This window comes from Caloenas nicobarica, chromosome 1 (genome assembly GCF_036013445.1).
Source record: "Caloenas nicobarica isolate bCalNic1 chromosome 1, bCalNic1.hap1, whole genome shotgun sequence".
Lineage (NCBI taxonomy): Eukaryota > Metazoa > Chordata > Aves > Columbiformes > Columbidae > Caloenas > Caloenas nicobarica.
The window spans coordinates 125,232,301-125,248,826 of NC_088245.1; the positions used below are offsets into that span (position 1 = coordinate 125,232,301).

Consider the following 16,526-nt stretch of genomic DNA (forward strand, 5'->3'; position numbering starts at 1 on the left):
ATCTGTTGTCTTGCGAGGTGCTTCAAATTTGGTTGGAAAGTTAATATATTTCACATTTTCTTCTGGAATCTAATGGCCCAACTTTTTGCAAGTTTGAGAGTTGGTAACTTACGTTTAGTTGAAATGGGCATACTGGTTTTTTAATTATTTTAAGAAATATTTAATATCAGGGGCAAAGGAAGAGAAAGGAAAATTATATTCTTTGAGAGAGCCATCATCAGTGGTCATCTAGAATGTGATTGTCTTTATGTGTATCCATGTCATATAAGACTCATCCGGCAAAAACTCAGCCATTCAGGTAGAGGTCAGTCTGCTTGTCTGGAGTAGCTGATGTAGGGACCATTATTTTTTCCAAAGTTTTCTTGCAGAATTTCTGTTGTTCCTGCTGATAACCTAATGTTGAGATTAATCTTGTTTAAAAAAAACCCCACCAAAAAACCACCACCACCACCAATAAACCCCAGTGCAAACTTCTATGTTGTCTCTTGATGTGGTAGCTGGCTAAAAGGTGTCTTTCCTGGCCCCTTCAAAGACTTCCACAATTTTGACATTTTACCTGCTCTGAACCAGTAAAGAACAGATCTTCTGGGAGGGAGAGCCCTTTCCCAGAGCAGTGATAGCTTGATGACCACGCTGCCTCTCGAAGATGTGGAGGAACAAGTTCCCACCCCTCAGTTTACCTGACTTGGGCTGCAGATATGAATCTTGATCTTCCGCGTCCTTGGCAAGCGATTGAGTCACTGAGCTAGTGCCTCTCCCAGGAGACGTGCCTGTCTCGCCGCTTCAGTTTTCAAATCTCTGCCTCTTGGAGCAGAGGAGCCTTTCGTCAAAAGCAGTCTATTCCCACAAAAAGTTTGGGTTTTGATGAATCAAAAGTTTTTCTGCTGAAAAACTTCCAACTAGTTCTGCTTGCAGCACGTGGTCTGTGTGCACTAATCTCTGCTAGCTTCAGAGAATAATTCAGAACAGATTTTTGACACATCGCAATCCTTGGCTGAGCGCGACAAACCTGTTTAAAGCATCAAGATATGTCACACTTGATTTATGTTGTATCCTGGTGGTACCTTGATAGGTCTTTAATGGTCACCTTTGGATTCGGCGGGTGAGCTAACAAGGGGAGTCTTTGTCCTACCAGCATTTGCGTGCAACTCCCACCAACATTACTCATTTTCTTAATTTGATACAGATTTTTTTCATTGAGTGTGCTAAATTCAGTTAAGCTGTAGACAGGCAGCATCTGGCAGCCGGAGCTGGAAGAGTTTAAGACATTTCTGCCCCAGGGTGTCTGCTGCTGCCCCTGGGAGGGGGTGGCTGGGGCTCCCCTCCCCTGCACAATGCTCCTGCTAGCTGAGGATGCAAACATCTGCTTCAGTGTGAATTCACAGCTTTCAGGGATGCCTTTCCACTTCTGCCTGTGCTGACCTAACAGCTCACTGCTGCTAGAAAATGGGGGAGATGCCGCTCGCTGTCCCCTTTTCCTCAGCTCCTGTGCGTCACCCTCCAGCCGTGCTGCCCTGTCCTCGCCACGCTCTGTCCCCAGACAGGCACCCTTCTGCTGCCTCTGGGACGTGCCAGTTGAATTCGTCATCCCAGCAAAAATAAACTAATAAACAGTTGGTTTTGGTTTTCCCCCTGGGGTTTATTTTCTGCTGTTTTAGTGGACTCAGCTGCATGAGCACATGAATTGGTTGGTGGAAGTGCTCAGCCAGAAATGCAGAGGGGAGGCAAAAATGGGGGCAGGAAGGTAGGAGGGGGGTCCCTTCCTGGGGGAGCCATTTGTCTCAGGCACCCCACAGGCAGCCACCCTCAGCTTTACCCACTGGCGTTGACCGTCCCCACTCGGGGTGGGCTCAGCCTGTTGTGCCCTGCATCTCCCCGGGGAGATGGGCTCTGACGAGGGATGGTGACAAACTGTGCCGTCTCGCGTTGCTGCAGCAGGATCAGCTGCGCCGTACCTGCCTGCGGCCCCATCGCACCCACCGTGCGGAACCTGCAAACCTCTGCAGTGTGATGCCAGGGAAGTCAGCGGGATGAGGGTGAGGCCTCTTCAGTCCAGGTGCAGGAGCGAGGTGTGGGCTAATGGAAGGGATAGATAGCCATCTGTGAGATAGATAGCTGTCTGAGGGATTTGCAAACCCGTCCTCACCTAAAGCGCCAATCCACAGAATTAAAAAGGGACAGCTCTTTACTTTGAAGTCTGACACTTCTTGCCAGTATCTAGCAGATACTTCTCGTTGTGTGAAATCACTCAGTAAACATTCCTGCGTCTGAGAAGAAGGAGGAAAGACGTTCCTCTTTCCATTGGAGTGTTTCTAGCAGTGTTATTTCCTCACGGGATGCAGCCTGAGCTGCTGCTCCTTTGCTTGCCAATTCATTTGTGGTTCTGTTACTTTTTGGCTGGATGAATTTTTTTCCTGGTGCGCGTGGAGACTACATGGAGGTGGTGGCACGGGACTGCTCTCCGTAGCCACGCTGCCCGGCATTTCCATCAGCAAGTGTGCCTTACTGAGTGGTGTATGGGGGATGCTCCTGCCCTTCAGCAGCTCTGTTTCTGAAGGTAAAGAGCCGCTCTTCAATCATTCATGGTTTCAAGAGGACTTTAAAACTGTTCTTTCTCCTTAGATAGGTACTGAAGTGATGGCTGCAGGTCTGGAGACTGGGGATAAATGGCTGCATACTCTGGTGGGCTTTGCAGCCGGTGGAAATCCTGTTGAATGAAAGTGCAGTTAGCAAGAATCTCAGAATCAAAGCAGTTAAAAGCATTAGTCCGAGAGGGTTTCTTTTGCATGATGGGGAGTACTGAGGTCTGGTTTTAGACATCAGTGTGGAAGACAAAATACAATTTTTGTGCCTTAAAATGTTTTAAAAGCAAAAGCTAGCTGTCATTTGTTGTCCGGTACTTATCAAAGGGCCATAGCTTTTAAGGAATAATAAACCCTGTCTAGGGATTTATAATGCTGTCATATTTTATAGATTAAAACCTGCCCTCTCTTCAGTGCATTTATTTTTCTAAATGGTGCATGATAACCAAGTCTCATGACAGTCAATGGGAATTCAGCCATTAATTTCAGTAGATGTAGGGTATTTCCTGGCATAGTTTACTTCACATGCGATTATATTTATTTTAGATACAGAAATGTCCAAATATTTATGGAGGTGCCTGTTGCTCCAGCACTGAGCAGATTTTTAGCCTCAGACACAACCTACTTAGGTGGGTAGAAGAACAGAGAAGCGCAGTCCTCTGTGGTCAGAAGTATCATTGCAGTAGTTCCATTCTATCGTATGCGCCCAGGGCAGCCTACGGCAGAAGTGCTGTGCCTGTATTTAGCACAATCGATTCCTCACTTTCTATGTAATTTATGTAGGGCTAATTCAGTTCCGTGTAGCAGCAATAGTGTGTATTTAGATAGTGAGGGAAAAATACATGGTCACATTCATTCTGCTAGCGTCTGGCTCAAATACCCATTGGTGCATAAGAGAGAGGAAATAACCCCAAGAAATGAAAAAAACCAGATTATTTTACTATCTGGGCAGCTTTTTTTTTTCAGCTAAGACTAACAAATACCTCAAAACAAGGAAGTTTTGCCTTGGAATTTCTGTTCAAGGTTTATGGACTATTTATCTGGATATAATTATCTTGTGTATGTTTAATTCAGAATCTCCTATTTAATTTTGAATGGCCATTTTAACACTTACTTTTCTCGTTCTTCTTGATCTTTGGCCAGAAGGAGCCCATACTACTGATAAAATATTTCTGACATTTGTTGAGTGAGATCATAGACCTCAAAGTGTTTTCCAAGGTTGAATCCAGATCATCACTCCCATCTTCTGGATGAGAAACCTGTTTCATGGTGGGACGTGCGCAACTATATAATACAGGAGGCTATGTACGGAGATGGGGACAGAAACCCAGTCCCTCTGTTCCAGCTCAGTTTTCTCTTTGCTAGATTAAAGCACTTAGGTCTAGCTATCTGCTTCAGAGTGAGTAGGAAGGAAAGGTTATTTTTGTATAGTCTGAGTCACTCATGCTAATTTATTTTTCATAATATGGCTTTCTTGTGTGGGGCTCTCTGTACCTGCTTAATGTTGCACTGTTTTTTTGTTCCAGAAATCGAACCTATCATTAGCTTGCTGCAAAACAGTTGAATTTGTACTTTACTATTTGGTGCTTCAATTCGCGGTTCCTAGAAAAAAAAAAAAAACACAACAAACTGAAATCTCAGATAAAGGCATATATACATCTACTTTTTGGCATCTTGTTACATGCAGATAAATGATAGCTGTTGATTTTTTGAGTTGGAATTGTGAAGCTAATGCGAATAGTCAAGTGAGTGTGTGCAGAGCTGAGATTGCCAGTGCACTTTGGTGACAAACTGGCTTCAGCTCAAACCAAGCTTCAAGATTCAGTCCTTCCCTCTTCTACACTCTTCATTCACACCAGCATAGCTGTTGCCTGGCTTTTTCCTACTTACCGATTTAACTGAGTTGTATTTATAAATTTGCTGGATTGGTCGCTGGCTCCCTTCATTAATTCTGTGGGATTAGTTGCTGCTGTTCAAGCACGTCCTGTGAGACCTAGTAAAAGCTGTGGTGTAGGTTTTGGGACAGGTTCATTGAAAATTAAAAAAAAAAAGCTATTTTGGGTGTACTGGGGTGTCTGTATGTCTTCTTGCGTGTGCGTTTGGTTGCTACGGTTAAGGTTTCCTGCTCTGTCCCCTTGCAGACTGTGACGCCATGGGGAACGCGGAGAGCCAGAGCGTGGAACACGCCTTCTATGGAGACAAACACGCTGCCCTGGGCCGCAAGCACACCTCCCGCTCCCTTCGTCTCTCCAACAAAGCCTCTCGCCGGACGCGGCACGCTTCTTCGGGAAAAATTATCCACCGTAACTCGGAAGTGAGCACCCGCTCCAGCAGCACCCCCAGCATCCCCCAGTCCCTGGCGGAGAACGGCCTGGAGCCCTTCGCCCAGGAGGCCAACCTTGAGGACTTCGGTAGCCCCATCTGGGTGGACCGCGTGGACATGGGCCTGCGGCCTGTTTCCTACCACACGGACTCCTCCGTCACCCCCAGCGTGGACAGCAGCACCGTCCTCACCGCCGCCTCCGTGCAGAGCATGCCCGACTCGGAGGAGAGCAGGCTCTACGGGGACGAGCCGCCCTTCCTGGCGGAGGGCGACGGGAGGTCACATCGGTACGCAGCCAACGGCACAAACTTCATGGAGACAGCCAGCTTCAAGAAGAAGCGGTCCAAGTCAGCCGACATCTGGCGCGAGGACAGCTTGGAGTTTTCACTTTCTGACCTCAGCCAGGAGCATTTGACGAGCAACGAGGAAATCCTGGGCTTGGCCGAGGAGAAGGATGCTGAGACCACCCGGGTGATGGAGGCCAGTGGCAGCCCCCAGACGCTAGTTGCCTGCCAACGGGCAAACTCTATGAGCGACTTGTATTCCCCCAAAACCCCGAGAGCTGCTGTCAACGGAGGTCCACGAAATGCCTTTGGAGGGTACTGCCGGAATTTAGTGTCCGACATCCCAGACCTCGGGAGCCATAAGATGGCATCGGTTACTGCTGAGGATGCGCCTTCCTACAGTAATTACAATACGCTGCCCTGCAGGAAATCTCACTGCCTTTCCGAAGGAGCCACCAACCCACAAATTAGCCATAGTAACAGCATGCAAGGCAGAAGGGCGAAAACTACCCAGGTAAGGCAGTTTTATTCTATGTAAAACAGAAGCTTGTGTGCATTTGCTAAGCTATGTCTGTAGATAAAGATATTCCAGGTTCTTCCAGACTCTGTTTTCCTTCAATACCCCCTTTTCAAAGAGGGGGCTGTATCCAGGAGAAAGCTGAACTAATTGGTCTCCGGAGCTGGCTTGATCGCATCACTGCTCCCTTCCTTATCTGCATCTCTGGGCCTTTTCCACTCTTCACTGCCTCTGGAAAAGATAAGTCTGCATTTGCCAGCTAAAGATTTTCCTGCGTGTTTTGCAGTGCTGACAGTGCCTTTTTTTCCAGGATAGCTGCCAAAACCCATCACTCCACTCAAGGAGCTCATGTGCATCGGTTGTATCTCTCCTCTCTGCCCTCCCTGCCCCGTTGCCCCCCCCTGCTTGCACATGTGCAAGCACTCCTCAGCTCTAGTGGCTGGAAGCAAAGAAGAAACCTGCAAGTGTTTCCCCTGCTCTCCATGGTAAACACTTGCTGGGCTGAAATTTCACTCTTCTAATTACCCAGCATTCACATTTATGCAAAACATCACCCAGAAACATCCTGCAAGCCGCGGTGTTCACCTGCTGTAAACTGAAAAATGATGGGGGATGTATGGAGAAGATGCTGCTTATAGCCAGGGAGGATGTCATACCCTTCATCCTTCATCTTTTAACAGGCGGCACAGAGCCAAGATGAGCTTTTCTATCTGGTGCCCCTCCCACCTTCCAAACACCAGTCCTGTGACCTTTGCTTTGACGGCTGCTGTTGGGTCTTTATTTTGTTTTGCCCTGCTTTTCTTGGCCATTTTCTGCCTGATCAGGTTACACAGCACTGCCTTGCGCTGCAAACAGCAATTCTGCGTACAATAAGTTGCAGACTACTCTTAGAGGTGAGATAAAGGAGCTACAAATCCTGCCCACCTGTACAAGCTGCGTGTGGTGCACATGTTGCGGGCGTATTGCACTCTGTTTAAGTTCATGCAGCTGGCTTGCTGGACTTTCTCAGGGTAGTGGTCCAGCTGCCTAATAGAAGATGCTGGCTGTGGCGTTTTTTTGCATGCACTATTTTCTAGCTGTGGGCATGGGCACGGTCTTTGGAAACACGGCCGGGGGACACAGACAGAACCGTCTGATGGCACAGGTCAGAACTGTGCACGCTTCAGCAGCTCCCCTGAATTTATAGCATCGTTTCTAACTACATATGCCGCGCAGCATACGCACACCATGCCGCGTGACCCAGAAAAGGAAAAAAGCGGCACGTTGCGTCAAGGTCGGAGGCCAGCAGGCTCGCATTCTGCTGCCGGGCTGAGCTGCTGGCAGGACACCAGCGCTGGAGATGCCAGGCTGGGCAGCTGAGTCAGGCGGGATGCAGCACCGCCACGGAGGAGCTGCGGAGAGCTGCTGGAGGGCGAGAGGAGCCTGTGTCCCCCCCCATCAGCCGGCACTCACTTGGGCTGATGGGAAGGGGCTGCTGAGTGACTTCCCGGCTGTGCTTGATCTGTGGAGATAACGCTGCTTCTAAATATAAAAATGACATGTTAAAACAGATGCTGCGGCGTCCCACAACAGCAGCTTTGTACTTCAAAATCAGCTCTTTATTTTTGGAGGTGTTTTTACGGCGCAAGCACAAAAAACCCTTTGGTGCTCCATCAAGGCAGCGCAGGATAAAAAGGAAGAGAACAACAACAAGAAAAAAAAAAAGATGGTATTTGGCAGCCTTGAACGTAACAGCTTTCATGGAGATTGTTAGGTGCAACTGCTGCCTCTAGCCCCCTTTCAAGTGTATTTAAGAAAAGAGAACAGCGTCACTGGTGAAAAGTGAAGCATTTGTTTTTCTTCTTGGTGCCTATCTTGGCATTAAGCAGATTCCTCTGACGCACATAGTGAAAGTCACGAATTTGCGTAGCATTTTGCAAAGCCTCAGCCATACCCAGAGGAATCACTTTGTGGGGCTGGTTACACTAGGTGTATCTCCTGAGTCTGGAGATGATGGCTCTAAGGAGTCTCAGCAGTGATTATTACCACATACAAATTCAACAAAATTAAAGCTTTGGAAAGGTCAAAATTCCTTCCAAGTCTTTAATCCTAGCACCATACAGTAAGTATAAGATACTTGTCAGCAATGAAGACATGTTAACCCAAGCCTACCTTTAGCAAGCTTAGAGAAATTACTATCATTATGTGTTTGACAGATAGAGTGAAAAGGAATGCCAAATTTGCACACAAAAGACTGGTCAACTGATTAGATGGCTTTGGATGGGGTGAGAGGAGAGAAGGTGCCAACCTGTCTCTGTACCAGGTCCCCAGTCCAGCAATGTCTCAGCACTTCACTCATCTTTACTTGACACCCCTAGTGTGAAATTGAATGTGATGGTTACCCTACCTTAGATGGTAGAAGCCGAGATGTAGAGCTGATGGCCTTACTGCTTTGCTGTTCACGTGTTCCTTGGCACTGCTTTGGTCTGTGCCAGCTGGTACTTGGGCACAGTTTGGGGAATTTCGTTTCCCTCTGCCTTTCCCAGTCTGTCAACACCTTCTCAATGGGCTTCACACTCTTGATGACTACCTTGAGCATTGCCCCAGAGCCTGCCATGTGTGTCATCAGGCTGTAAAACATTCCATGCTATAAAAACAATTTAGCGGACTAGAGGCAAAACTTTCATGGTTTTTCCAGCCTTTTGAACTGCGCGCCCCCCCCCGTCCCAATCCCACAAAATAATAGTTATATGTCTTAGGGCCACAGGGGCACCACATAAAGGTGACCCAGGGCCAAGAATAATATGGTTTGTACACAATTTTCCTTGTTGGCCTCCAGGCCAGTGACCTGTCATTGCCTCTGTGTCATTTAACAGTGCAGAGGTAGCTCCCCTGTTCAAAGTCACCTAAGTGAGCCTCACAGCCAGGAGTGAGGTTTCTGCCCAGATCACTGTTGCCCATCTGCAGAAGAATTTGGGTTCATATGTGCCAGTGGCTTTTTTTCAGTTTTTGGAAAGCTGTAGTTGGGATATTCGCATGGTTTTTTTAGTCTCACCTGGCCTGGTGCTAGAAGTGCTGGAAGGTCCTAGTGGTCACTGGTAGATATCATCTTTTGGCTAGTCTAGTTCCTAAAGAGGTCCCTGAAAGCAGAAGACACCAAGTGCAGGCTAAGTCTTGAGACCACAGCAACGGGCTTGTGCCCTTGTGTTTGATTCCTGAATCCAGCCACTGTTACATGCATGTTCAACTACATCTATATACATCATCATATTTCCTATATGGGCTAAACTTATTAGAAGTTGTCAGTAGCTGTAATTTTTGTGATGTGTTGACCTGGAGTCTCAAGCTGTTTGACCTTGTTGACCTGCTACTGGAAAAATGCATCCTTGAATGTATCACAGAAAGGAGGTGCCAGAATCACAGCTGTACCTATTTTGTTCTGATGCCTTATCCATGGGTTCTTTACAAGTACGTGGTTTACATGAAAGAAAAAAAATAAAATCTCTCCTTTCCAAATTTAAACCTTAAATTGAACTGTGGGAGTCACTTTCCACTAATTGAGAAGGAGAGCTTTTTAATACTGGAGAGACAATTACATTCAATATGCACAGTGATTAATATTCACAGGGTGGCTTTGGGGCACCCACGTAGCAGTTCTGTTTTTCATAACATTTTAACATTAAGGGTTCAGATCTGCTGAAGTGAGACTTCCCGGAGAGCTCTACTGGGATCCTGTTTGGCTTTTGGAGCTGATATGATGTAGGTGGAAAAAGCTTAATTGGCTGACATTTTCGCCCATTTTTGCTTGAAGAGAGTCAAGCTCTGGTTGGATACAGCTTGTTCTGGCCGTGGGTTGTGAGATCCCCAGGATCCTACAACCTGCTTGTTGGGATGCAGATTTTGTGAAAGGGCTCTGTTGTGTCCTGCTTGTAGCCAAACCTCTGCCTGCGGGAGACTCCCTCCTCCTCCTCCTGGTGAATGTTCAGAGACAAATGTCACCTCATGCTCTCCAGCTCTTAAGCATCCTAACTGAAATCTTCAGAGGGGGGAATTAGGGAATGGAAACCTTGAGATAGGATTCTGTGCCACCCCCAAGCCCATCTTGCCACCTCCTTATTCCTTGTTCCTCCTCTGTGGATAATTTCTGGCTGCTCTTTTCTTTGGACCATCAAATGAGGGGATACAGCCTCGCGTAGGGCGTGGACCTCTTTTGACATTTCAAAGGGCACTACAAAGGCAGTCATCTGAATATATCCTGAATGTACAGAAGACTTTTTGGTCACACGGCAAAATCTACCTGCCAGGCTGTGGTGCTGGCAGTTTGTCTGTCCACGGGTGTCTGCTGCGGATCGGCGTGAGCCAGCCCTGCCTGATGCTGCCCTAGCCCTGCAGGTCCTGCTCCTCCCCTCTGCTTTTTTGTGATTGTTCAGGTGTTGATGATCATCGACGCCAGAGACCTCCATGGGCTTCCAGTGCTGGGATTTGCATCGTAGGGGAAGACATTAGGAGTAGTTCCTTGTAGATGTGAAGCTATGGGTCTTTCTAGGGGAGCGATGGTGTTTTACAAGCAGTATTTAGAGCATGGTGTGACTCCTGTGCGCATTAAAATTCAAGGCGACGTGGTGGCCGAAGCATTTCTGCATGGTCATCCGCTGGTCATCCACTCACGTATGAGAAGGATGGCTCATTCCTCTCTGAGGTTTATAGCCCAATTTGTGATTTCCTCCAGAAAACTCAGTTTCAGCGTTGGTGTTACAATGATGCAGTCCAGGTTTTTTACACAACTTTTGAGAAGGAGCATCAAGAAGATGTTCCTCAACTCTGCAGGGAAAGCAAAGGTTTTTTACAGCATCTTCGCTCCAGCATTTGTTGTGAAACCGAGCAGGAGGAGAGTGAACAAGCTTCCTGCCCAACTGACTTGGAAACTGCTCCTCCTTCAGCGCCAGCCCCAGACTATGTCCTTGGCACGCTAAATCCCCCTTTGTCTGATTTTCAAGTTTATTATTACTTTTAGGCCTCTTTAGGTAGCCTGAAGGAATTTGGGATCTCAAGCCTTAAAAAAAAAATCCTTATAAAAAAATTTTGCAGAATATGCAGGGGATGAAACCAAGGTTTTTGTGGATCAGGACATACACAAAAAAGTCTAAAAATAAAATATCTTTCCAGTCAATATTTTTTTTTACCATCTCAGGGGATTTTAAAACAGGTTATGTTGTTTCATTATGCTCTGTAGGATGTCTAAACTCCAGAGAGCTGATGCTTGGTTTTAAGTTGCTTTAAACTTATTCACAAATGGGTTTGTGGTATCGAGGATGTAGCCTCAAAATGTAACAGGACCACACTGGGTCAGCCACATGAAAGCATCATCCAGCCCAGTACCTTGTTCCCCACATACCAAGTGCTCAGGCAAAAGAAAGAAACAGGGAGATTATGAGGCGAACTTGCCTTTAGGGCATTTTTCCCGATCCCAGAAAATTGGCAATTTGAGGCTTCCTGAGTGAGGGGTTCATCCAAGAATGTTGAGTTGACCTGTCCCCCATGAATTCTCTTTTCTGAAATCACTTTCTGCTGCTGGCTTCCACTACATCCTGTTCACTCTCTACATTACACTCGTGACCTCCCAGCCTGTTCTTATAGCCCTCCTCAGTCATCGCTTTTCCAGGCAAGAGAATCTTCAGCAGCTGAAGCTCTGCCCCTATTAAAGTAATTGTGTACATCTCAGTTTGCAGTCTGGAAAACATAGTTATTTTCAGCCTAAATATGATTCTTAATCATATTGATCCAGACCTTTAGTCTTAGCTGTTTGACTCGAGATGGAATAGAGGAAAGACAAAGACAAAGTCATTTATCATTAAATTATAATTAATGACACATAGTTTAGTAAGTGCCTAAAAGTAATATGTTACTGCTTTCCAGCTGTAGAGCACGTCTCACTGATTCAGGCCCCTGTTCACACAGTCCCGTAGTGCCTTTCAGACAGAGGCTGTTCCCAAGGTCTCGCATGTAGCCCAAGCTATGCTCCACATCTCCAAAAGCTGGAGATCCTTGAGTTGAGTGGCTTGGCTGGGCTGACTCAAAGGGGCTGAATCCCACTGGAGAGCCGATGAGTTTGCTGAGCCTCCAGGCAAACAACCCCATTAAACCCAAAATTCTCTGTTTTCAGCTACTAGCCACAGTGCACCAAGTTAAAGGAAGGGGTGGAAATGGGCTTGAAGAGGAAGGGGTAACCAGTCATTTTGGTGGTGGCAGCCCAAGTTTGCAACACTGTGAACTGCCTGTGAATCTACATCTCAGTGGGTCTGAATGGCCAGACCCATTTAACGGCAGGGCCAAATGAGCTGTTTATAGCCTGGCTAACTGGAAGTGGATTCAGGGGGAGCCTGGAGGAAAGCTTGAACAGAGGGCTTCAGACCTGAACTCACAGGGCTTCACTGGTCTGTCACAAGGCTGCCCTTCCGCAGTGGATGTGATTAGGTCAGGTATTGCCCATTCAGGATATTCATAAAGCAAATAGCAGTCACTCCATTCAGAGCACACAACTCTACCCCAATGTTGTCAGGGAAAGGAGCATGTGAAAGTGCATGTTTTGGTCTCTGCTGGCAAATATTTTGATACTCTTAAAAGATCTTAATTTGTTTTTCTTCCTTTGCTCTTGGTCTGAAGCCAATGGAAGGCAAATCAGCAGTCCTGATATCTGATCTAGCTCCATTCAGGCATGGTTTTTATTAAACAGTAGGACTTTGTCATTTATACATCTCAAGTGTTTGTACCATTGGCAATAATTGTATTCTCCGTAAAGCTATATACACTACATCTTCTTAGTTTCAAGTACTTTCCACTTAAAAATCACAGACAGGTTGCCTCAGCTGCTTGTTTGCTGAGCTGCACTTACTTAGATGGATGCAATTTGCGGTAGTGATCCTTTCCAGTGAAGTGTTCCATTGAAACATTTCTTTTCAGAGAGCTTCAGTGTGTGATCCTGTGACTAGCTGTCATCCCAGATGGGAGACATTTCCCTGCTCCTCAGGTTAGGTGATCATTCAGGTGAACACCTCCCAGATGATATGTTTTGGTCTCAAGCTGCTGTTCTAGCAGCTTTTCTCCTTCCCCACTTCCATCCCCTCTGTTATATTTCTGGGGAAGAACTGCCTCTTCTTGGCACCAAGCGAACAAAAAGTAACCGAACCCTGTATTTTACTTTGAGGATTTGGGCACGTTGCCATTTGTTTAACTCGAGCACAGTGAGGCTGCTTGCGTTAGTTTATGGTTAGCTCAATCCCTCTAGAAACTTTCTTCATCTGGGTGGTCCATTGGGATGAAAGCAAGGTAAGTTTTGGGGGATCCTCAGGATATCATTTGGGAACAGAGAGATTAAACACTGCAGGGCTCGAGAACTGAGACTTCCTCCCACTGCTGGGGATGGAAAGTGGGCATCCACCCCAGATCTGCACGGGTGTCCATAGCTGTGTGCAGGGACCACACTGCAAGAGGCTTTTCTGGACTATGGGTTAATTCTCATTCGTGGTATTATATCCTTTAGCACCCCTCAGACATTAGTACTAAAGCCAGGGAAAAGCGGGTGTGCTCAGGTCCCATGGTGGTGCTTCATGCTGTTTCCTGTAAAGGGCCGTGTTGCCCTTTGTGCATTCTCTCACAGGCTTGGATTTCTCTCATATTAATAAAAAGCAAAATCGAAATATCCCCCCCCTTCCCTTTACCCAATACTTTAGCTTTTAGGGATGCAAAACTAGGTTTCTGAATATGAACAGGTCGCAAACTGTTGCTACAACCATCCTGAGTCAGTGAAAGTCTCTGCACAGTAGCTTGCTGAAAAGCGTAAAGCTGTTTCATGCATTTCCCTGCAGCTTTATGGGGGACAGTTTCATTTTCAACATTTTTTAATCTCATAGCTGACAAGTCCTCCAGGGCTGTACTTTCCAGACTGCCACAGGAGTCCCTGTGGGTCCATAATTTGCCTTTAAGGCATCTAAGCTAAGAAAACGAGGCTCCTTGGGGAAGCATGGTGGTCTACAGAGATGATCTTTCTGGAAGGGCCAAAATATTAGCTGGAAAATGTCTGGGCAGTCAGTGAACCAAAAATGTTCCCAACTCCTGTGTTAGAGGCACCAAGTTAATGTGACAGCTCAACGTGGAGCGAAGGAGCCATGTGTAATACTGAGATAACAGCTACATATATCAGTCAGAGTTGCCTGCAGAGGAAATGGAGTTGATGGGTGCTTGATACATTGGTGTTTGCTACCTGCCTGTCCCAATGGAGCAAAGTGGATGCACATCTCCTTCCTACATTCGAGCATCTTCTGGGTGCCTGGCACCTTGTCTGTCTTTCCAAGGTGCCAAATTACACTGTACCACATTCACCAAGGCAGGTTCACAAAGGAATTTTGGAACCCAAATCCACTGAAATCCATGCCTGAAGACTTTCCCAGGGTTGTTGCCCAGAAACCTGTGACTGTGATTCATCCTTTCATAAGAGTGAAGCTTGCTGCTAGGAGAAATATCTGGAAATCTAGAGTAATACCTTTTTTGTTGAGAGGAAATTTGATTTCAGAGAACCATGGCCAAAACCTAGTTGCTTGTTAAACCACTCTGAGCAGCTTTAATAACACATATAAGGTGTTTGGGTTTTGTTTTTGTTTTTTTGTTTTTTTTTTTTTAATTTTGGCTCTTTCAGACATCTGAAGAACAGTTGTACCAGTGTGGTCAGTGCACGGAAGCAGGAACCAAAGCTGCTCGTACATATCAGTATCTGATCTCTTTGAATTCCTAAGGTAACAAACCCAGCATCTCAGTCTAGTATGCCCATACAAATTGCAGTTGGTATGTAACTGTGCCTCACTGGACTTGGGAGCCCTCCTAGGAGGTGTAAACAAGACCCAAACAATCCAACAGAATACTAGAGTCGGCCTGTGTTGGTTTGTGGTTGTCGGTTTGGTTGTCCAAAGCCTGCTGTCAATCCAGTGCATCCTGGCTGGTTCTCATATAGTGCTGTCCTGTTGGATGCAGGCCTGTAGGAATCTTCAAAACCTTCTTTCCTATCAGCTCCCAGCATCTGCTTGAGGGACTTTTTTGCTAGCTACGGTGGCAGTTCTTCTTCATGTCATTGTTATAATATCTCTGACTTTACAGTAAGTTATGTGGACATGATTCAGTATGTTTATAACAGTCTTCAAAACTGTATTACTCCCGGTCAGAATGGGCCATGGAGTTGCTTTTGTATTTCTCCATTGCAGGTTTGAAACTATTTCTCCCACTCTGGTTTCAAATGCAATTTATGATTTATCTTTGCTTCTTGGAATGTTGTGACTCTATTTCAAGACAGTTAAATCTTCTAATGCATTCATTACCAGGTGTTTGGGTTAGTCTGGAGAAAGGATTTCGTTTTGATTTGGAACAAGTCGTACCTTAACAGACCACCTCAACCATCAAGAGATGGTAGAGTCAGTACTGAAAAGAAAGGGAGAACACTTCTTAGGCCAATCTTTTTCTACACAGGAGCTTCAAAGAGATACCAGCCACATAAAAGCATGCAAACTATCAGGCTGCTTACCTATCTATTTTAAATGTATTGTGTGGTGCTTGCCTAACTAGCAAGCAGACAGGTTATGTGCAATTTCAGGCTGTTACTGAATGTGAACACCTTATTGCTCTGTTGCTGAACATGATGGGGAACAGAGGATTTGCATTCTCTTGGAGGGAGCCCCTTCCAAGAAAAAAAACCCACTCAGTTGTCTTTTACTAAAGAATACTTTTAATCTAATGGCTATTTTAGAAAGAAGTATTAACCACATAAGGAACTGTTTATATTAGGGAAGTCAGAGTTCTCCTGCTAAATGAGTCCCATGTGCCTAAAGTGCCCATGAATCACTGCTGTCAGTCAAGCAGGAGAAAGTGATTCACCGAGCCATTTTATTAGTGTCAGTAAACAGGGCTGTTGGTGGGAAGTTTGTAAGTGCATCATTATTGCAAGTGCTCTGATTGTGTCCAGTTGTGAGCCCGAGAGTTGGGCAAGGCTTATCCCATCTGGTGGTCTCTTGCTAGCAGAGGCCAGTACCAAATGTTTCAACAAGGAGACAAAGACACTTGGAACCCACTCCAAAACTTCCTGCCTGATCCTCGTGAGCTAAAAGTAGATGTTTTTTCTAAAGCAAAAAGGTTTTTTCTGTATATCTTCTAAATCTAGCAAGAATTTTATAACAAATGTGGCTACAGTGGACGTACAGAGGTATGCATACCATGTGAGTATGCAAAAGCTACAGGACCAAGTACACTAGCTTGATGTAGCTTGCATTACAGCTTTATTCCCCACTGGCTTGCTTTGCATGAAAGCCAGTGTTCACGTGAGGAAAAAACATATATTTAAGTGGGTCGTTAATACTTTCACTAGTATTTTACCCAATTGGTTCATCAGTTAAATTGTTGTCTGCATTCGATGGGGCTGTGAGAATTCCACTTCATTACACTCTAACGCTATCAGTGCTTTTGGGGCTGTCCTGGCCCATGGCCTGCTTGCTGGGCCTCACTGCGTTCTTGTTGGTAACAGCAGCACTGTTCAGTCTGTCCCTGGTTTCTCATTCCGTGGCTTATCTCTCTGGTGTTGGACATTCCACTTTTCCCTCCTCTTTCCCTCTATTTGGCCTCAAGTTGTGGCAGAGGAGGTTTAGATTGGATATTAGGAAAAAATTCCTCACGGAAAGGGTTGTCGGGCACTGGAACAGGCTGCCCAGGGAAGTGGTGGAGTGACCATCCCTGGGGGTGTTTAAAAGGTGTTTAGACGACGTTCTTGTGGACATGGTTTAGTGCTGAGTTAGGTTATCGTTGAA

At 46.0% G+C, this 16,526-nt stretch overlaps 1 protein-coding gene across 2 annotated transcripts in view; it reads left to right on the forward strand.

The window, feature by feature from the left end:
• Nucleotides 1-4,728: 4,728 nt before the first annotated feature.
• TIAM1 (TIAM Rac1 associated GEF 1) overlaps nt 4,729-16,526 on the forward strand; it is an 85,340-nt gene continuing 73,542 nt past the window's right edge. The window contains exon 1 of one of the 2 annotated variants that reach the window (XM_065630828.1): nt 4,729-5,703. In XM_065630828.1, the coding sequence (XP_065486900.1) occupies nt 4,735-5,703 (969 nt within the window). In that variant the 5' untranslated portion in view covers nt 4,729-4,734. The remainder of the gene's footprint in view (nt 5,704-16,526) is intronic. The other variant, XM_065630819.1, reaches the window with a different exon arrangement.